Here is a 20,521-nt window from a genome sequence, read left to right on the forward strand (position 1 = left end):
TTTGGCTCCCCTCCAGCTGCCTCCCCCCACACTGGAGAGGGGCTCTGGGGCGCTTTGCATGAAGAGGAGGGGTCCTCTGAAGAGAGCTTGTGGGGTGTGGGAGTGAGCCCCGAAGCCCTGGGGAGATCAAGGGTCCCGGAGCGTCTCCAGGGTTCATCCAGAGAAGCCATTCGAAAGGCAGCCGCCTTTCCTTCCCTCAAGAGGGCCGAGCCTCATGTAGGGATCCCAAGGAGGGGTTGCCGCCCTGAGAAGGCCCCTCCTTTTATCCTGCGTACAGGCTGTCCTTGACTTACTTTGTGGGGTGGCAGCTGTGTGCTTTTGACCCTGGGGGCAATGCCCTCGCTTGGGAGGCTGAGTGAGGGTCTCCAGGGAAATGGCCCCAGGGGCCCCAGGGTGATGTTGCAGAAAGAAACTTGCCAGGTTTTGCTGCCTTGGCTTGCTCTAGGGCTGCCCCCTTGCTTAGGCTTCCTTGGAAGTCAACCCCATGAAACTCCCTGGGACTTTGGGGGCTATTTGTCCAAAAGAGCTTCCCCATTGTCCATTGTCCAGAGCACGTAGGAGGCCCTTCGCCTATTGCAGCTCTTTGGAAGGGGAGAAGACGCCACAAGAGCAGCTTTCACTGCTTAAAGGTCTGAATACTTGACATAGAATTGCTCCCACAAGGACCATCTGGGCTGCCTCCGCCAGAGACAATGGAGACGGACTGAGGACCCTGGGGCCAGAGAAGCTTCCGGGCTACATGTTGTTTGCAGTGGCAGATGCTCCTGGCCTCCCCGTGCCGGTCGAGGGAGAATGGGAGGCGCGGGGGGGGCACTTCATCTGGCACCAGGTTGGCCAGGGTGGGAAGAAAGGACTGGTCTGGACTGGGCACTGAAGGCCAGGAGCCCTTTGCTGCCAGCTGCAAGAAACCATCTGGGCTTCCTAAGCAGAATGTTCTGAGTGATCCGGAGGCTTTGGGCTCTCCGGATTCGTCCTGGGTTAAAACAAGGCGGCAACATCTGGTATTTTGGAGAGCTGAGAGTGTCCTATTGGTGCCTTATCTTCTCACAACTGGGAAGGGAGATAACTCGTCATCCTGATGTTTGGAAGGAAGCTACAGCTAACTGGGGGGGAGGGGAGATGGGGAACAATGATGGTGCTGGTGGCATTTTCAGGCCCGTCGCCATTCCTTCATCTTTCAGGCTTCTCTTGTAACCACCAAGCCTTTGGTGGCAGACTTGAGGGCAGCCACAGCGGGAAAGCCCGAGAGAGACTCCACTGCAGAGACCTTCCCTCTCTCTTCCTCTGAAGCACAGAGACGAAAAACCTGAGCTCAGTTAAGATCACGCTGACAGGCGAGATAAGCAACATTAGCCCATCAATTCCTCTCTAAGGCGCCTGGTGAAAGTGGAGATCGGGATGTTGTAGGACTTCAAAAATCCTCGGAGAGGCAAATGGGGGGTTTCCCACGGAGACCTCAGCAGCCACAGGGCTAAATGTCTATGGAGATTCTTGGTCATCCGGGTCACGGTTTGAAAAGGCAACTGGACCTTCTTGAAGATGTTTCTTCAGTTCAGAACTGAAGAAGCTTCTAGGATGAGAAGTGACAGGCCTTCAAGGAACAACCAAGTCCAGCTGCCTTTGAAAGAGCTCCTTTGGGGCTCAGGGCTGAGCTTCATAGAGGGTTTTTGACATACTTTTGATATATTGATATATTGGCACCCACCCTCCAAAGAAGCTGGGTAGAAGAGTAGCTAAAGGAAAAAGATTTTCTTCAGGACCATCAACTCCTCCAGGTAGAGCCAACTTCTCCTCTGCTTTGTCCCGATTGGGACCATCTTATGTGTGGAGTAAGGGATAAGTTGGGGGGGGGGAGAGAGAGAGAGAGAGAGAGAGAGACAGAGACAGAGAGACAGAGAGAGACAGAGAGAGACAGAGAGAGACAGAGAGAGAATTTTTCCACAGCCATCCCCACCCTGTGGAAATGCTTCCCCAGATGTTCCATTTGCAGTATTGCTGCGCAAACCCCCCCCCCCCCCATTTTTCCTTCTGGGCTTTGATGAGCTGCTTAGATTAGGCTGAGCTGCCATAAACAGTTGTCCGGCTTCATTGATCATCATTGCACGGCTATTGGCTTCATGAATGTTTTGAGGCTGATTTGGGGGCCCTGGGAGCCTCTGTGAGCCAGTTTGGCAGGGCGGAGCCAGAGAAAGGATGCCGGAAGAGCCACGGGGAAGGAGGCTCATGGGGAGGATCATGGCAGGACAGACCACTTCAGGCCTTGGCCCCATTCACACCGGTCACTGGGAGGAGCCAAAGAGCACTTCAGGCTGCTGGGCAGTTTTTCACGCCCAACACAGGAAATGCCTCCTCCCCTTTGTGGGAGCCCCCCCCCCCACTTCACCCACCCTTAAAGTGGGCACATTCTGTGCTGTCTGCACCCTTGCCTTTCCTGGAGGATTTCTCTTTGTTTTGAAAAACCCCACCTCGGGCTGTCTTGGCCAGCAGACCGCCTCTCCGTGGGGGGGGGGGTGCATGTGGAAATGGGGGCTCCGGGGGGCGCTTTGGGGCCCTGAGCCTGCAGCCAGCCTCCCTTCCATCTTCCTGCCTGCCACGGGGCTCCCGATAAGCAGCGGCGATCCCAAACTGCTGCCGAGGGGGCCACCCCGTCGGAGCTCTCCGTGCGGGGGAGGGGGCGGCCCTGACAGCTGCCGGGCAGGGGCGGGGCAGGTCGGCTTATAAAGCCCGGGGAAGCCGCTCCTCTCTTCTTCTCTCCGCTTCGGCTGCTCAGGGCTTCCTCTCCTCCCGGCGCGACAGGACCCCCGGTGAGTGCCCTCTTCCCACCCATCGGGCCTTCCACTCGTCGAGCCAGGGGGCGAGTGGAAGGACCCGCTGTTTCAGTACGAAGCCTCCCGCATCCGGGCCATGGCAGGCAGGCTCTTCCCGGCTCAGCGGGGCAAGCAGCAGAGGCTCGCCTTGGGGAGCGGGCAGCTGAGACCCCAGGAGCAGCCCGCACTAGCCGCGGCGGCCAAGCCTGGCCAAGAGGCCCGCGCGCTCGGCTGGCGGAGGGTGGGCTCTTCCGTGGCTTTCCCAGCTGCATAGGCCCCCCGTCCCCCTCTCCAAACACTCCCAGCGAGTAAGGTCGGGGAGACGCATCTGGAGGGCGCCAGGGCGAGGCTCGGTTTCTACCAGGCGTGGCGGGCGCAAAAGCAGGTCCCCTCCCGAGACCCCCGGTGGAATCGGGCTCTTCGAGGCTGCGCCTGGCACTCTCGGGATTGAGCGCCCTTCAGCCGCCCGGTGGCCCAGTTCCCGGCCCTTTCTGCCCACAGGGAGGGAGAAGGGAGGAGGGGCGCGTCCCTACTTGCCAGCCCCAAATCAACTCCAGCTGCGCTTAGCGCGGCTGGAGCTCAGCACCTCGGAGAGATCCAAGAGAAGGCAGGATAGAGCTCAGGCCCGGAATGGGCCACTTCGCCTCCGCCACATGCTGGCGCCCATCTCGCCCCGATCTTCCAGCCAGAGCCGACCAACAGCGGGTCTTTAGACTGAGCTGGCCTCCCGCCTGCGCTCCGCCGCCAACGGAGCCCCGGCCCTCCGCCCTCTCGACCCGGCCGATTCGTCTAGGGATAATTTTACCGGGAGGGGGGGGCGCTACAAGGGACACGTAGCCGCACCTCCCGGCAGCCAGTCTGGAGGGGGGGGGTGTATCTGTCGAGCCGTGATGGCGCTGGGGGGGAGGGGGGTGCGGCTCTGGGATGGGAAATACCATTCCTTTCTATGGGACGGGGAGTGTCGCACTCACACCCCCCAGACACGCCTCTTGTTTGAATGTCCTGGATTCCTTGTTGACCCCTGGGAATTACCAGGAAAAACAGAAGTTTCATAACGAAGGGGTGGGGGAATCTATTTCGGCCTCCCTGGGGATGAAAGGCAAGCAGAAAAGTTCCAAAGTGCCCTGATCCTCTTTGACGCGTGTCTCTTACTCGCTGGTGCTTCTCCTGCCTCCAGCCTCAGGTTGAAATGCGTTGGTCTAGGTCAGTGTTTCTCAACCCTGGCAACTTGAAGATGTCTGGACTTCAACTCCCAGAATTCCCCAGCCAGCATTCGCTGGCTGGGGAATTCTGGGAGTTGAAGTCCAGACATCTTCAAGTTGCCAGGGTTGAGAAACACTGGTCTAGGTAGATGCCCAGAACACTGAGCCGGTTGAGCCCCCTTTCCTTGGTGGGTCCGGATATCACTTTCAATATATGGGTGTGTGCACAGTGTCCCTACGTGTGTATCTTTTCTCATGCAAAGAATATGAACTGAGTGTGCAAATCACAGCTGCAGAAAGTTATTTCTAAGGCTGAGTGCATGTTGTGTCTTTTTAACCTGCTTTGTCGTTCTATTTTAAATTTTTTTTAGTATTCAAAATTGTTTTTATGTAAGCCGCCCGGAGTCCTTCGGATTGGGTGGCATATAAATTCATTAAACTTTGAACTTTGATTTCAAGCTGTGCCAAAGTGGCTGCCGCTGTTGCCAAGAAGCTACTGATTTACTCCTGACTCTGAACGCATTTTCCCCCAAAATAAGACAGGGTCTTATTTTCTTTTGACCCCCCCCCCCCAAAATAAGCGCTTGGCCTAGTTTTTGGGGAGCTCTCGTCATTTTTGAGATGCAGGAGGCGTTGAGCGTGGTCACCACAATGCTTTGTTGGAACATTTTTGGGGAGGGCTTGTTTCAATGCATGCGCTCAAAAGCCTGATTGGGCTTATTATCCGGGGACGGGTCATTTTTGGGAAAACAGGGTAGGTAACATAAGGAAAGGATCCAGGAAAGCCAACACCACCTGCAGACACCCACAGGGCTCCGGATAAAACCTTGTGTTATTCACGACATGCTTTTTTTTCTGCGGCCCCTGAGCCCAACTATGTTACTATATGTAATCCAATAACCCAGAAAATCCAACTATTTTTGAGTCACCTTTCCAGAAATTGTGGGGTGCTTGGAGCTCTCGGAGGTTGGTGGTTTTCTTGCAGAGTCTGTAGAGATTCTCAGCCATACAAGTCCTGGTCGTCCCAAAGGTGTTTTTCTCAGGAGACAACTGGACTTTCCCACCCCTCCTTTGAAGGGGTTTCGCTTCTCATCCAAGAAGCTTCTTCAGCTCTGACTGGATGGTGGGGAAATGGAAGGATTGATCCTCCTTGCAGACGGCTGGGCATTTGCATCCTTTTAGAGCAGTGATTCTCAACCTTGGCCACTTGAAGATGTCCGGACTTCAACTCCCAGAATTCCCCAGCCAGCGAATGCTGGCTGGGGAATTCTGGGAGTTGAAGTCCGGACATCTTCAAGTGGCCAAGGTTGAGAAACACTGTTTTAGAGGTTCCTCTGTGTCCTCAGGTGATCTCTGCCACCTGAGTGGTTTTCCTGGTTCCTGCAGTCTGCAACTTTTCCTTTCATGCGGAGATTTCATTACCAACAAGCACTGATGATTTTTCCCTAGTTGGGTCCTGAAACGCCTGAGGAAACCCACCCCCCCCCCGCGTTCAGAGAGCACCAAGGACCCCACAGCTCAACTCTTGAGCTACAGATCTTGTGCTCTGTCGGTTTTCAGAAACTATTCACGATGCTCCTACGTGCATTTATAGTATTTCAAGCCAAGGCTGGTATGAAAAACACGCACAGCCCTTTGGTGACATGGTGAAATGGCACTTAAAGAGAGCAACAGAATGCTCTTTTTACCTTCTTCCTGCCGCCCCCATTCAAATTATGGGAAAGGGCTGCTACCTGTCTCCATCTCTTCCCTTCACTCTAAACCTACCTGCCCAGGTGATGTGGCAGCCGCTGATTTCTTTCTGCACTGCTGGGGAGGCTCAAATGCTCACCTGAGGCCACTGACACACTGTCCTTTTGCTTTTGTCCCCAAGAGAAGCAAACCTGTGAGGATCAGGACACAAAAACTCAGAGCGTCTTAAGAGCTCGATTCAAAAGCTTCCCTCTGGCTACAGGGCCGAGGTATCACTTCACCCCCGTGGCCAAGAAAACGGTGCAAAATTAACAAATGTCTCACTCAGCAACAAACATTTTGGCCTGAATTGTGGTCGTTGAGTTGAGGACTATCTGCGCTTTTATTCCTGCACGAGAAATCCTCAACTTGCAACCGTTTGTTTAGTGACCAGTTACAATGGCACTGAAAAAACCCGGCTAATGACCGGTCCTCACACTGGTGTCCAGGCATCCCTGCAGGGAGCTTGGCAGGCGGCCGATGCATTTCCCAGGGCCGCCTCTGGGTCCCATGAGCTCCGCTTTCTGACAAACACGATTCACTTAACAACTGTGGGGAAAAAAGAGTTGTAAAATTGGGCACGAGTCATGAAACAACGGCCTCGATCCTGGAGGCGCTTCGACGGTTACAAGTGCGAGGTTTCGGTTATTTTTGCACTCTTTTATGACCTTTCTTACCACGGTCGTTAAGTGAACCCATTGACTTTGCTTGTCAGAAGGTTGCAAAAAGGGGATCACAATTCCAGCCATAGATACGAGTCAGGCGGCAGGTCTCTGAATTTTGATCCCGTGGCTAAAAGGAAGCAGCAAAGGGCAATCATCAAATAGTTGGAAGTTGAGGATTCCCAGTATACTTTATTTGCTGGCCGTTTTATCCTTCCGAAATTCTTCCCCCGAGATTTTTAGGACCATCAAGTAGAAACTTCTCCCTCTTTTGCCTGGAATGGTGCAGGCTTTCCTGTCTGAGCAGGGGGTTGGACTAGAAGACCTCCAAGGTCCCTCCCAACTAGGTTCTTCTGTTATTACTCTTAAATATCATACTGAATATTTTCCTTTGAATAATTCCATTAAGAAAAATAGAAAACCCATGAAAGGTTACAAGCCCTGAAGCAAAACGAAAGGTTTTCAATCAAGCTCTAAGCCCCTCTGTGTTTTTGTGCCCCTACAGTCCCTCGGCCCTGATCCCCACAGTTTCCTTATCTCGGGGAGTAAAACAAAATCCTCATAACTTAGCCACGGTTTCTGTGCACGAGTGTATCAGGGTCCCATGGCAGCAAAGTGGAGGGTGGTGGGGAAATAAAAAGACTGTGAAGGTGTGGAATTACATCAATTGCCTCAGTGGAGCATTTGAGCACTTTCGGCAGTGCAGAAAGAAATCGGCTGCTGTCGCACCTGGGCAGGTAAGGTTAGCGGGAGGAAAGAGATGGAGACTCATAAGAGCAGAGAAGCACAGTCCCTTTTTCTATTTTCTAGCAGGAAGGCCTGATGGGGGGGGGGCGTCCCATCCCCCCCCCATGGAGGCTTCCATGCTCCCCCTCCCCTTCTGTCCCCTCCCCTCACGCCTTCTCTTTCCTTATGCAGCAGCTCTCGGAAGCCTCATCGGAGGATGGGCCCTTTCAGCCTTGGCCTCCTGCTCTGCCTGGCGCTTGTGCCCTTCGCAGCTGGTGAGTCTCCTCTTCCCCCCTCCCCATAGCTGAAAGAGGGGAGGGGGCTCCCCCGGTCCTTCCTCCCATGGGTTCTGCAGTTCCACTTCCTGGCAGCAAAGCCACCCTGTGGGCATTCGGGGCCTCACCCCTTTCCTGCTTTTGCAGATGCCCAAGCTGACCCCTGCCCTGGCGGCTGGCTCTCCTACAATGGCCACTGCTATGGCTACTTTGAGCAGGAGGTGAACTGGCAGCAGGCGGAGGTGAGTCAGGGCAGGGGAGGGAGGCCTGGCACTGCCAGGGGTTCAGCCTCACCCACACCCTGGCTGCTGAGGGGGCAATGCCAGGGGAAGGAGACCCAGCTTCTCCCGCTGGCTGGGGAGTTCTGGGAGTTGAGGTCCACCCATCCTCAAATGACCACGGTTGAGAGCAGTTGCGGTTGTGCCACTTCGAGGGCAGGCAGCCGGCTTCCTCCGCAGCATCTCTGCCGATCTCCCCCCACTCCAGGCCTTCTGCCAAAGCCACAATGGCCACCTGGCCTCCATCCTGACCCGTGAAGAGCACCAAACCGTGGCCGACTTCCTGACCAAGGCTCAGTGGTGGGAGCGCGAGGACGTCTGGCTGGGGTTCTTCCTCCCCTCCAACGTGAGTGACTGGGGGTGGCTTGTGGCGCCCCCTCCCCTCCCCCTGCTTCTTCCTCCACTGACCAGTCTCCACGGCTTGTGCCTCTAGAGCCGGACCTGGGCCTGGGTGGATGGCAGCCCCGTGGGCTACACCGCCTGGGAAAAGCATTACCACCGCTCCTGGAAGACTTGCGCCGCCCTGGATGACTCTTACGGTGAGGGCCGGAGGGCGGGGGAAGGGGCTCCCATCTCCATAGTGCAGACCCTCCCTCGGAAGGATGCCCTGGGCTTCTGAGTGGGACTCCCTGCCCCAAGGAACTGCACTGAAGTGGGGCAAAAGGACTCCCATTGAAGTGGCCTCTGAAGACCCTCCCCCAGTTCACAAAACCAGGAGTGGGGACCGCACAATACCCCGACCACAGTTCAGCCCAAAATGTCTGTTGCTAAGTGAAACGGCTGTTGAATGAGTTTTGCCCCGTTTGACAAACTTTTTTGTCAGTTGCTAAGTGAGTAAGGCTGGCACCGTGCCAAGACATTTGCAGAACGCCCCCCTCTCCGCCTGCCCCCTGTAGTGACAGGCTTCCCGTCACAGGTGGCCAAGGGTCCATCTGGGCTGGGCGAGGGACCCCAACCGCTTTTTCCAGACCTGACCCCCCCCCTTTTTGTTTCCAGGGTTCATGCTGTGGGACGACGATTCCTGCTACGACCGGAACCCCTTCCTCTGCAAGAGCTTGGCAGCGGCTGCCCCCACCCAGGCCCCCCAGGGACTCCAGCCCTGAATCTGCCTCCACCTCCCACGGCCAAGGCCCAGAGCCCCCCCTGCCCCTCTACCCGCCCCCCCTTCCTCCCACCAAGGCCTCGCTCTCCCCAGCATCTCCCAATAAACAGCTTCTGAGCAAAGGATCTGGCACTCAGCCGCTGCACTTGCAGGGGGGGGGCAGGGGGGAGATCCTACCCACTTACCCTCAACCCCCTCCCCCCCTGACATGGCAGTTGAAGGCTGCCCTCTTGGGGCGCTTGACTTTCTCGCAGGCTGCGCTCCATCAGGTGGGGTGGGGGGACAGCATCTGCCGAACTTCTGTCCTTGTCCAGGAAGATGCCCTCTCCCCCCAGCCCCTCTGGAGGAGATGCCCATCGCTTAGGAAGGGAGGGGGGGGCACAGGGAAAGCACAGCAACCCCCAGGCAACCAGGAAGGCCTCTGGGTCCGGGCTGACGTTCGCAGTGGGGCCTCTGCCCCCCCAAGAGCTTCACCAGAAGGATCCCCCCAGGCCAAATCAGGAGGCTTCACACAAGGGGGTCCCTGAAGTGCTCCTCCTTTATGAGGGACATCACGGGGCAGCCGCTCTGCCCCCCACTCCCCGCGAATCCCCGCTGCACCCACAGTGCAGCTCTGCAGGGCGGGAGACGCAGCCGGCCGGCTGGCACCAGGCTCCACGATGCCCGGCGTGGCTTCCCCGAAGGCGGCTGCTGCTTCCTTGTGGCTCTGGGCAAAGCCCCCCCGGCTCAGCGGGCCTTTTGCCTGGGCTGCATGTCCATCAGGGCGGCTATGTCCACCATGGCCTGGCGGATGTTGGCCCCAAAGCGCTTCGAGTCCTAGGGGGGAGGAGACGGGGCATCACTCAAGGCAGGAGGAGCAGCCCTTGAAGGCCACAGAGGCAGCCTGGGGGAGGGGGATGCTCCCTGGCCCAGAGACACCCCTGCCCCCCCCTCCCCCGAGAGTGGCTCTTGCAAAGGGGCCGGGCCCTGGGCCTCCCCCAGTCCACCCGCCGTTCCTCGGGGCACTCACTGTTTCTGGGCTGGAGAACTTGCTGGAAATGTGAAACGTAATCAGCTTCTCCCCAGCAATGATATAGGAGACCCCGTAGCCATCGTCCGCCACCTGCAGGGGGGAGGGACGCTGAGGGCCCCACACTAAGACCGGAGGTGTGGGAGGAGCCCCTGGTCTGCCTTGCCAAAGCCCCGCCTTCCCTCCCCCTTCATCTCTTTCCCCTCCCTCCCGCCCTCTTTCTGGCTCTTCTGCCAGCCCCTCCCGACTCTGGCACTCCTCCCTCCCTGGGGACTTTGGCCCATCCCTCTGCACAGCCCCTGTCCCTTCCCTTCTTCCCACCCCCGCCGTCCGGCCGGCCCCACTCACTGGCCCAAAGCCCCCGCCCGAGGAGACGTAGTCCGGGTAGGCCTCCAGGCTGAACATCCTGATCTGCTGCTGGGGGGTCTGGCTGGTGGAGAGGCGCCAGGGCTCGGACAGCACCTGGGGGGGAGAGGAGGGTCACCCCAGCAAGACCAGCTTCTCTTCCCTCCCAAACCGCAGCCCACAGGGCAGTCACTCGCTCAGGATGGCTCAGCACAGAGCCCCCTAAAGCCTGGGGCCACACGGCCAGGACCCCCCCTCACCTTGTCCAGAAAGGGAGACTTCACACCCAGGTAGCGGGACATCACGTAGAGACAGAAGAGATGCCGGTCGATCCCGGCCCCCGTCATGGCCAGGCGGTACATCTGCTGGTGCTTCTCGGCCGCTGCCTGGAAGAGCTGCAGGCGGTCCGGGGGCTATGGGGAGCCGGGGGGGGGGAGAAGGGAGTGGTGCCCAACCTGAACAGCTGTTTCGCCTCCCCAAGGCGGGCAGTTCCAGGCACTGCCAAGGCGCCACCTGTGCCGGAGGCCTCCCCTTCTTCATCCTGACCCTGCCTCTGTCAGGATCCCACCACAAGCCCCCTCCCCAACTCCCTCCGAGTTACGAAGGAGCTTCCCTTGCTTAGGGGGTCCCACGGGGGCACAATTTCCATGCTCAACCTTTGAGCTCTGAAGTTTCCCGCCTGCTCTGCCCACCCATCCTCGCCCCAGAAGCCCCCCGGAGTTCAATCCCGGCCTCTGCATGCCCTGGGTGCCCACAGCAGAAAAGCTGGAGAACCTCCAGGCTGCCATCCGTGGGAGCCCCTGGAAACACAGCCTTCGCCCCACCCCTTTTGGGGAAAGCCCCCCCCCTCTTCCTGGGGTTGGGCGGGAGGGGCCGTTTGCCCCCCTCCTGAGGCTCTCTGGGGCTTCTGAGGCCCCCCATGAAAGGCAGTGGGGGGCTGCAGCTGGGGCCGGGGGGGGGGGGAGACTCACGCTACACTTGGGGTCGCTCATGCTGCGCACGAAGGCCGTGGCCTCCCTGGTGCAGGAGCGCACGGTCTCCGTCCGGCCCTCCCGGAAGAGCCGCGTCATGGAGGCCTCGTAGGTGAGGCAGAAGTGGCCCCTGTCCTGCAAGGGGGGGGAGGAGAGGGCAGGAGGCGGGTGAGGAGAGCACAGAACCTTCCCCATCCCCGCGGCTCCCCCCTGAGCTCCCCTTGGCAGCCGGGCTGCCCTGCTCCCCTGGCCTGAGAGCCCGGCGCCCCCTCCCTCCTCACCCGGAAGTGTGCCAGCTGCAGGGCGATCTGGATGAAGCTGTCCGGGCTGGTCCGGCACTTCTTGATCAGCCCTTTGCCGAAAGCGCTGAAGCAGAAGCAGCAGAAGTCCACCTCGTCCGCCAGCGCTCGGGCCTCGCCGTACGACGCATCGATGGCCTGGATGCACTGCGGGGAGAGGCACCCTGAGACGGGGGGCAAGAGAGGGGCATCCATGGGCCCCCAGGGGGGATCCCTCCCTCCCTCCCTCCCTCCGTGCAAAATTCCCCACCCAAACCCTCACCCGGTGCCCGCAGATGCCATTCCGGTCTTTGTAGGGTGCAGGAGAAGCCAATAAACCACCATCTGGCTTGCAAAGCATTTATGGTGGGCTTCCCACAACCACAACCTCCCATTTCACCCAGAGAAGCTCTCCGCTGTGCCAGCTTGTGCCAGCTTTCTACAAGGGCAGGATTTGCCCCTTGGACCAGCCCTCCAAGAAAGTGGGGGGGGGGCTCTGGCATGGAGGCTTTAACGGGGATCCCTGTACTCAGCAGGAGGCTGGACTGGATGGCCTCAAGGGTCCCCCCACATGAGGAGCCTAAAGCTGGGCAGAATCTCTTCCTTGCAAGGAGCCCCCCAACAACCTTCAACCCCCCTCCCCCCAAGGATCTTTTCAGGAGGGAGACTGTTGTGTGGGGGGGTCTCCCACTTGCTTCCTAGGCAGAGTAATTCTTGGGAGGGGGCTGTGGTACTAAGGGAAGGATCCACTCTCTTCCCTCTGAGCCCCTTTCAGGCTCCCCACTCGGGACGGCCCCCAGACCCACCTCTTCTGGAAAGTCCCACAGCAAGCGCTGCGGGGGGAGCAGATCGGTGTTGGGCACCCCCTGGCAGTGCCCGCCATTGCAGTAACCCAGCAGGAGCTGGTCCGTCGCCAGCATGAACTGGGCAGGGAGAGGAAGGAAGGAAGATGAAAGGAAAGAAGATGGAGGGAGGGAGGGAGGAAAATGAAGGAAGGAACAAAGGAACAAAGGAAAAGAAAGGAAGGAAGATGAAGGGAGGGAGGGAGAGAAAGGGCACCACAGGGTTAGGCAGCCTCCTTTGCCTTCCACTCCCCATCCCATCAGCCTCAGCCAGTCTGTCCCCAAGCGGTGCAGAGGTCATGGACAGGCTGTGGCCCTTCCGGGGCCCCCGGCAGAGCCCCCCTCCCCAAGGGGACCAAAAGGGCCGCTCACCTCCCAGAGGTGCCCCATGACGGGGGCGTCGGCCCACGAGTGCTCGGCGTTGCCCCCCAGCTTGCCGTTCGGATAGACCACCAGTGTGAAGGACTTGTCGAACCACCTGGGGAGGAGAGCCCAACTGCACCAAAGCCAGCAGGGGCTCCAGGAAGAGGCCCTCCCCTCTACGGGGGCCTTGGGGGCAGGGGAGGAGAGGCACAGAGTTCCCAGGACCAAGAGGCCCCATGCTGAAAGAGGGTCCGGCTGCCCCCCACCCTCCTTCCTGCGCCCTGCTTGAGCCCCTAAAGGAAATCTGTGGGGCCCAGGATGGAGAGGGAATAGTTTGGTCTAGTGGTTAAAGCACCAGGCGAGAGAGTGACCAACGGTGAGTGCAGGCCTTGCCTTAACCACGAAAGCCGGTTCCTCTCTCTCGGCCCAACCCACCTCGCAGGGTTGTTGTGGGGGGGAAAGGGGAAGGAGGAGGGGGAAGGAAGGGTGTGGGATCGATTCAACCGCCTTGAGCAATTGGGGAGAATAGCAAAGGGAACCCCAAAGTAACCCCCCAGTGCCAGCCCAGCCCAGCTGGGGCCGGATGCCTGCGTGCCAGGGATGCCCTCACCGGTCGTAGCAGCGCCCGTGCAGGAGGCTCTTGGCGTAGTCGCTGAGGCTCTCCTCCCGCTCAGGGCTGAAGCCTTGCGGCTCTTCGTCCAGCGCCAGGAAGAAGGCGGCTCGGTCGATGCAGTCCAGCGATGCCCTGTTCTTGCCCCGGCTGAAGAACTTGGCACGGGCCTCAGCCCAGGGCACCCTGGAAGGGGCAGGAGGAGGAGGAGGGGGGGGCCCGGCTGCCACGCGTGCCTCCAAGGCAGCCCACACTCTGGGGCTCAGAATGCACGCGGGCACCCCTTGTCGTGCCCGCTCCTCCCACTGTGTGTGGGGGGGTGCCCCCTCCCTGCCCCCCTCCCGCACGGGCTACCTGCTCCCCGCAGTGAGGGCTGCCAGCCTCAGCTCCCCCGGCTGCGGAGGGGAGGGGTCGTCCAGGATGCGCTGGAACTGCATCTCCAGGTCCCGGGGGGGCAGGTGCTTCCCCCCGTGGTAGAGCCAGACTTTGAAGAAGCGGCCTCTGTGGAAGACGGCCAGGTGCCTGCTGTCGGCCAGGTGCAGGAGGGAGTCTGGGGGTGGGTGGGGGGTGGGGATGAGTGACAGGTCTCTCTCTCTCTCTCACACACACACACACACCCTGCGGTCCCTGAAGGCCCAGGGGGGGCTGACCTCTGGCTGGAGCGATTCTGCTCCACGCTGACCTCCAAATCGCCCGACCCCCTTCCCCCCTTCCGGGGCTTGGAAGGAGGAGGAGGAGGGTGTGGGGTCCCGAAGTCAAGGGTCAACTTTCTTGCCTCTGAGATGATTGGCCAGCCACCTCCAACCCTCCCTTCCCCCACCTGGGTCAGTTCCTGATTCAGGTGGTCCTCAGCTTATGTCCCTCCATTGAGTGCCCCTTCAAGGTTACGATGGGAGCGCTGAAAAAGTGCCTTATGGCCGTTTTTCACCCTTGTGACCCCCCTGCGGCCTCCCTGGGGGGTCACAATCTGGACGCTTGGCGCCTTCCTCCCCCAGCGCTGCCCACCTGCCTCTTTGCCAGGGATGCGCGTCGTGTTGAACATCCGTTCCATCTGGTAGGAGCACATGGGCACCACGCCCAGCGCCATCACCTGGGGGCAGAGAGAGGCCGAGGGGTTCGGGCTCAGCCTGGCGCTAGAGGAGGCCGGAGCCTGGGGGCATCTGAGCAGAGAAGGGGCAGTGGGCAAGGGGGGAGGGCAGAGGAGTAGGCAGTGAACTCCCCCTCCCCACAAGCCCCTTTCCCCATGGGGGCCACGACTGGCACCAAGGCAGCCAGGAGGATTTCTCTTCCCAGCAGAACTGGGGGAGAAATGGATCCTTCAGTTGGGGGGGGGCTAAAGAAGCCCCTAACCCAGCCAAGCCCCCTCCCCCAGAAGCCCAGGGAAGCTCTCTGGATGAGGGAAGAGGGGATTTGCCAGGGGGTGGGCAGGACTTTCTGGAGGGGGCACATTTTCCTCCAGAAGGCTTCTGGGAAAGGGCTGTGTGGGGCCCCTTGTAAGACCCCCACCCCCAAAACTTCTACTCACAGGCGCAAGCTCTTCCCGGTCCAGCTGGCGCCGGTACTTCAGGATGGCGTGCACGCAGTTGCCCGCTCGGGCAGCCTGGATGGGCGTGGGGGTGATGTAGAGAAAGTCCTGTGGGGGGGGGGAGGGCGGAGGGAGGGAGCAGCTGATGACCTGGCAGGCAGGGGGGGGCCTCCCGCCAGGCTCTGCCCCACGGAGCCCCCCAGCGGCTGAGACTCACCATGAGGTAGTAGTTGCTGTTGACCATGATGGGGCCCCTCCCTCGCAGGTAGATGTACTCCTCCCACCAGTCGCTCACCTGTGGGAGAGAACGGCTTCCTTGGGGGGCTGCCGGGGGGGACCCACTCTCCCACGGGAGGCTCCCTCCACAGGCTGGGCTCCAAGGACCAGGGGCCGTGGGGGGAGGAGGGGGGGAGGAACTCACGTAGTTGGTGGCCCACCAGGACTTGAGGACTAGGAACTTCTGGAGGCGGGAGCCCACCTTCTGCTGGAAGTCCCTGGCCAGGACCTCCATCTGCTCAAACTTCTCCTTCTCCAGCAAGGGCTGCACAGACTCCAGATACTGCAGGCAAAGAAAGGAGCAGCGATTGGGGGTGTGCGTTCTACCATTCCCCCCCTCCTAGGCCCAAGTGAACCCAGAGACCTTGCCCAGAGCCCCAGGCAGCCCCTGATTTAGCCTCCACGGACAGAACTGGGAGGGGGGTCTCTTCTCTCTGGGAATATGGAGCCCCCCCTTCAAACTGGGACATGACACTCCGGGTCTGTTGTGGCTCCCCAGCCCCAGCCAGCCAGAAGCAGCAACTGGGGCACTGCCTGCCCCCCTCCCTCTCTCCCTCCCCCCCCAGCAGGAAGAGGCAAGAAACAGGGGCTGCAGGCAGCCCCCCCCTCAGACATGGCAAAGGCACTTAGGGACCCCCTCCCTGCCCCCATCCCATCAGGGACCCTTTAGCCCCCCTGCCCACCCTCAAGGCAGCACCCCATGCTCCACACGCCCTTCCAGTTCAAGGCAGCCGGGCCCTCCTCCTCTGTGGGGCCGGGGGGGGCAGGGCGGAGGGCAGCCCCTTACCCTCTGGATGGTGTCCTCCACGCGGGGCACTGGCAGCTTGGGCAGGGAGGTCTGGAAGCTGTAGAGCAGCGGGTGGCGCCCGGACATGACCTTCACCAAGGCCTGCAAGGGGAGGGCGGTCAGGCAGAGAGGGGAGGGGAGGGGCCCTGGGCAGCCCCACCACGCCTTGGCCCCAGCCGGGCCCCCTGGCCTTGTGGGGAGCCGGAGGGCAAGGCTTCCCTTCCCCTACCAGGGAGGGGTCCCACTCGGGCCCCGGGGCCTCCTCACCACCCAGACTTTGGTGCTGAAGCTGGTCTTGCCATGGGGCTCGAACATCCAGCCGTGGTAGGAGAGCAGCACCTTCAACATCTGGCGGCGCAGCCAGATGCCCAGGACCCAGGCGCCCGTGGAGAAGATCAGGGCACTGAGCAGGGTCTGCTGGCGGAGGTTGAAGTAGCGGCTGCAGCTGGAGGGACACAGGGGGAGGGGGGGTTTCTGGACGGTGGTCCGGGCAGGCCAGGTGAGTGGCTGGAGGGAGGGGGGCGTAGGAGAGAGCAATGTGCGGGTGGGCTGGGCTTGATGACCTCTGAGGTCCTTTAGGGCTCCCGAGGGCCCTGCTGCCCCAGGAAATGAGGAGGAGGAGGAGTTTCCAGGCTCAAGGAGGCTACCTGGTGGGCCAGCAGGGTCCTTGAGGAAGGGGGTATGGTTGCCTCCAGGAGTTCCCCCGCCCCATGGTCCCTCCTGCCCCAAAGGACGCCCTGAGCCCTTGAGAGGGTGGGAGCTGCAGCTGCAGGACCCCAGGGTCTTCCCACAGCCCCCCCCATCATCCCACCTCAGGAGGCCCCCTGCAAGCCCCACTGCTCTGGAGGGCTTCCCCTGCCAGGCCCTGGGAGGGGGGGGGGCGGGGACTGGGGCTCACCTGGAGAGCAGGTGCCTCTGGATTCTGCTGATGGCCCCCCTGGAGAGATCCACGTGGACCCACGTGCTGCCCACGGTCACGGCAGAGATGGCCAGCCAGCCGGAGGGGGAGCCGGGATACACCCCAGTCAGGAAGCTGTTCTGTGAGATGGGGCCTGTCAGGGGGAGGGGCTGGGAAGGCCGGGAGCCCCCCGCCCGCATTTAAGCCCCCTCCCCCCGGCTCTAAAGACAACCCTGCCTGCCCCTTCTGGCCGAGTAAAAGCTGGGACAGCAACCACACAATTGGGGTCCCGGGCAAGGAGGGGGGCCGTGGGGCCACCCTCAAACCCAGCCCCAGATGCCCGGCCTGCCAGGGGAGGGGAGGGGGCTCCCAGGGGGGCAGCCAGGCCAAGGTCCGGCCCCTTGCTCACCCTCAAGGCCAACGGCTCCACCCAACCCATGGCGTGGGGCTGGCCCAGATTTTGCCAGGACCCCCCCCCCTTGCCCTTGTGCCCCCCCACCCAGCTGACCTTCAGCCGGATGAAGCGCTTCTTCCAGGAATGGAGGCCCGAGAGGTAGATCTGCTTTAGGGCTTCCTGGCTCAGCCGGAAGTCCACCCCGTCCGGAGTGACGGTGAACTGGAAGGCCACTGCCTGGTGGGCTTCTGCCATCTTGCCTGGGAGGAGGAATTGGGGCGGGGGTCCTCTTCACCCGGATGCTGCTCCGTCTTGGGAGCTTCTTGGTTCCCCTCCCCCTCCATTCCAATCCCATTGACCCCGGAAGGAAAGAAGCACAGGGCCTCCTCAGAGCATGTGCAGAGTGCCGCCCTTCTGCACTCCTTCTGTGGGTGTGAGGGGGGGGGCTGGCCAAGAGGGTCCCCGAGGGCCCCAGGGCCGGACTCTGCTCAGCCAAAGGGGACCAGGGGGTGGGGTGGCATTCTGCCTGGGAGGGGGTGGTGAGACCTCCTTGGGGGGGGAGGACAAGGGGGCCCAGGAGACCCCGGAAACCGTCCACCCAGCTGGCTGCCAGCCCAGGAATCGTTTCTCATCACAGGACCCCCATTTTCTCCCCTCTCGGCCCCCAAATTGGAATCGTCTGGAGCAGGGTCTCTGCTGGAGGCCTCCCTCCCCTCACCGGCCTCCCCACCCCCGCCCACGAAGGTCCATGGATCCCAGCTCAGGGGTCTATGTGGGTCTGCGCTAGGGCCCCCTCCAGTGAGCCCCCCCCCCATCCCACTAACCTGCTGGGTGTCAGCAGCAGCCTCGAGGTCTAGGGCCTGGGCAGATCCTGGGCAAGGGCTCCCTTCGCTCTCTCTCTTCTGCTCCTCTTGGCCCCTAGATCTGTGGGGAGACAGGCGGGGACCAGAGTCAAAGCTGCCCTGAGGGCCTGGGGGCAAAGCTTCCCTTCCTGTGGGGCCTCCTTCACCCCCACATCCTTCCCCCCACCAGCTGATCTGCAGCCACCGTCTGTTTACACAAGGAGCCGCTTGGCTGGAGAGGCTGTTTCCGTCATGTGAGGCTGGCATCCCAGGCTGGCATCAGGCACAGGGGGGGGGTGCCCTAACCAGGAGGGAGAGAGGGAGGGAGGGGAGGCCCAGCTGGGAGGGAGAAAGGCCCTCCGGGACCCTGGTGACAGAGAGCCCCCCCTGCTTCCCCCAAGAGCAGATGAAGTGCCTCCCCTTCCCCTGAAGTCCTGCCGGGTATTTATTATTTATTCGGTTTAAGGTCTATCTTAGTGCCCCCAGCCAGAATTCCCCCCTGCATCCCTGCTGCCTCCTCTTCAACCCACCCCACACCAGGTGGGAAGGGAGGGAGATGGGGAGGGGCAGCAGGAAGCCACTCCAGTTGAGGTCCCTCAGGGACCCTTCCTTCCTTTTCCCTTTGTTTCTTCCATCCATTCATCTCCCTCCCTCTTTTCCTTCATTTCTTCATGTCCTTCCTTCCACCCACCTCCCTCCCTCCTTTCTTCCATCCACCCCCCCACCCTCCCGTCCCTCCCTCTTTTCCTTCCCTCCTCCCTCTTTTCCTTCATTTCTTCCTTATTTCCTTCCTTTCATCCTTCTTTTCACAACTGGCCCAGCATTTCTGGAGGTGACTCAGAGCAGGTCTGAAGCAGAGCCTGGCAGCAGGTGCCCCAACCTCTGCACGCCCCTCCCCGGACCCTTCCTCAATCCACAGACTTCTGGAGTGGACTTTCCTTTGCAGCCCAGGGTTTTTGGGTGTCCCCCCGCCCCCATCCTGCTGGAGATCAACAAAAGGCTGTCACCCAGCCAGCCCGCCTCTTTGGCTGCACCCCCCTCAGGAAACAGGAGTCCCGGCTGTCCCCGGATTCCGCTGGTTGAGCAAGACCCTACCCAGGGATTTCAGGCAGACCCCCGCCCCCCCTCGGATTCTGCCAGCGCAGCTGCCCTAGGAAAGCCGCCTCCGGCCGCTCCGCTCCAGAAGGGAAGAACCCTCTCTTGGGCGACAGCTGGGGGGTCTCCAGCTGTAACAAACGAGGGCTGTGGGGGGCGGGGTCTTCAGGCATCCAAAACCCTAAAAGGAGCGAATCTTTTGGAAGAGCGAATCTTCGGACTTTGGCCAGAGAAGCAACCAGGCGCCCAACCTCCGTCTTTTCAAGGTGAAGGAGCTTTGGTCTTAGGAAGGGGGGGGGGAGACTCACGGGCATCTTCGGAGCCCCTCCCCCCGGGACACTTGGGCGGCTAGGGGCGGCGGGGAGGGAGGGGGCCCGTCGGGGACTGAAGGACTCCGAGGGGGAGGAGTCCGGCTGGGCTGGAGCCCCCTCCTGCCTCCCCGGGCGAGGCACGCCGCGCGAGCCGAAGGGCCAGGGACCCCCGCCCCAGGGCAGCCCCGGATCTCACCGGCCGGACGGGGAGCCCGCTCTGTCCGCGCGGGAGGAAAAGTCCGGTTGCCCCGGCCCGCAGACTCTGCCTTCCCCCTGGCGGCCCTCCTGTAACCGGACACCCGGCGGGGGCGGCGGCCGCCCTAGTAGGGAAGAGGAAGCGGGCGGTCCCTCCGGCCCCTCCCCCGAGTCTAACCCCTGCCCGGCCCGTCCAGCGCTTCAAGAGGCCCCCTTCGCCTTCTACGAGGGTGGGGGTGGGGGCGCCTTCGGGCGTGCTTGAGAGGAAGCGGGGCGCTTACGGGGATCCCCAGGCGGAACCTCTACTCGAAGGCCCCCCAGTCGGGGATCTAGGCTCTCCCACGACGGTTCCCCCCCTCTTGGGTTGCTGGAGCGAGGAAAATGGGGCGCCGGCCGGGACTCCGCAGCCGCTTTGCCCGCAGGACGGAGCGCCCCACCCGCCTTTGCCGCCTCCGCCACGTCGCTCTTCGCCTGGCCCGCCCCTTCCCCATTTTGCGCCCCGGCCCACGGGGGGGCTTCTCCCTTGGGGCGGGGCCCTGGCGCCCAACCCCGCGCGGGCCCCGCCTGTAAACTGCCGCCACTGCCGCCCCCTCCCCCTCTCCCGTTGCTCTCCCCCGGCCGTTGCGCGCGGCACCCTCAGGATTCCGCCCAACCGCCGCGCCGGCCGCGGTTCCGCCCGCCCTTGTCCCGTCCTGGCCCCGTCCCCACCAAGGGCGCTTTGGCTCCCTCCCTCCCTGGCCCAGCTGCCCTTCGCCCGAGGCACCGGCTTCCCGACGTGGCTGGGCGGCATCTGACCCGACTCAGGGTGGCAATGCAAAGACCCGGCGCCCCCCTCCCCTCCCACTGGGGCGTCCGTAGCCTCCCTCCACAGGCTGCGCCGTTGGGGGCCTTGCGGGCCCTGGGGAGACCCGCCGCCGCCGCCTCCCTCCGGCCCTGTCCCCCTCTCGGGTCCTGTGGGGGACGCCGGGCGGACACCCCCTCCTGGAAGCCCCAGGCT

General features: G+C 61.5%; 2 protein-coding genes across 4 annotated transcripts; one reads left to right on the forward strand and one right to left on the reverse strand.

The window, feature by feature from the left end:
• Nucleotides 1–2,703: 2,703 nt before the first annotated feature.
• On the forward strand, nt 2,704–8,908 carry LOC116511136 (struthiocalcin-1-like). Of its 2 annotated transcripts, none has more exons than XM_032220968.1 (6): nt 2,704–2,806; nt 7,316–7,403; nt 7,551–7,645; nt 7,890–8,027; nt 8,115–8,220; nt 8,678–8,908. In XM_032220968.1, exons 2-6 carry the CDS (start codon nt 7,346–7,348, stop codon nt 8,782–8,784), a joined length of 504 nt encoding a protein of 167 aa, XP_032076859.1. In that variant the 5' UTR covers nt 2,704–2,806; nt 7,316–7,345; the 3' UTR covers nt 8,785–8,908. The 2 variants fall into 2 exon arrangements, with proteins under 2 accessions (XP_032076859.1, XP_032076861.1); XM_032220970.1 differs by having other exon boundaries at nt 2,706–2,804; nt 7,321–7,403.
• Nucleotides 8,909–9,302: 394 nt separating this feature from the next.
• CPT1B (carnitine palmitoyltransferase 1B) lies at nt 9,303–20,001 on the reverse strand. Of its 2 annotated transcripts, none has more exons than XM_032220967.1 (20): nt 19,806–20,001; nt 17,906–18,005; nt 17,196–17,341; nt 16,688–16,827; nt 16,057–16,234; nt 15,790–15,891; nt 15,148–15,285; nt 14,944–15,021; nt 14,727–14,834; nt 14,207–14,291; nt 13,556–13,751; nt 13,202–13,387; nt 12,601–12,706; nt 12,193–12,309; nt 11,390–11,554; nt 11,109–11,243; nt 10,398–10,550; nt 10,141–10,254; nt 9,793–9,885; nt 9,303–9,599 (listed from the first exon to the last, which is right to left on the reverse strand). In XM_032220967.1, the coding sequence occupies exons 3-20, from the start codon at nt 17,334–17,336 to the stop codon at nt 9,510–9,512; spliced, it is 2,325 nt and encodes a 774-aa protein (XP_032076858.1). In that variant the 5' UTR covers nt 17,337–17,341; nt 17,906–18,005; nt 19,806–20,001; the 3' UTR covers nt 9,303–9,509. The 2 variants fall into 2 exon arrangements, with proteins under 2 accessions (XP_032076858.1, XP_032076857.1); XM_032220966.1 differs by lacking the exon at nt 19,806–20,001 and adding an exon at nt 19,526–19,705.
• Between the last annotated feature and the right edge of the window lie 520 nt (nt 20,002–20,521).

Source organism: Thamnophis elegans, chromosome 7 (genome assembly GCF_009769535.1).
Source record: "Thamnophis elegans isolate rThaEle1 chromosome 7, rThaEle1.pri, whole genome shotgun sequence".
Classification (NCBI taxonomy): domain Eukaryota; kingdom Metazoa; phylum Chordata; class Lepidosauria; order Squamata; family Colubridae; genus Thamnophis; species Thamnophis elegans.

Bases quoted from the DNA above. Each gene is read 5' to 3' on its own strand.
- CPT1B (XM_032220967.1), bottom strand. From the start codon at position 17,336: ATGGCAGAAGCCCACCAGGCAGTGGCCTTCCAGTTCACCGTCACTCCG. The intron at 14,292-14,726 runs GTGAGTAGAAGT...CTCTGCCCCCAG, and splicing joins ACCGGGAAGAGCTTGCGCCT to GTGATGGCGCTGGGCGTGGT. The intron at 10,551-11,108 runs GTGAGTCTCCCC...GGCTCCCCATAG, and splicing joins TGAGCGACCCCAAGTGTAGC to CCCCCGGACCGCCTGCAGCT.
- LOC116511136 (XM_032220968.1), top strand. From the start codon at position 7,346: ATGGGCCCTTTCAGCCTTGGCCTCCTGCTCTGCCTGGCGCTTGTGCCC. The intron at 7,646-7,889 runs GTGAGTCAGGGC...CCCCCACTCCAG, and splicing joins TGAACTGGCAGCAGGCGGAG to GCCTTCTGCCAAAGCCACAA. The intron at 8,221-8,677 runs GTGAGGGCCGGA...TTTTGTTTCCAG, and splicing joins CGCCCTGGATGACTCTTACG to GGTTCATGCTGTGGGACGAC.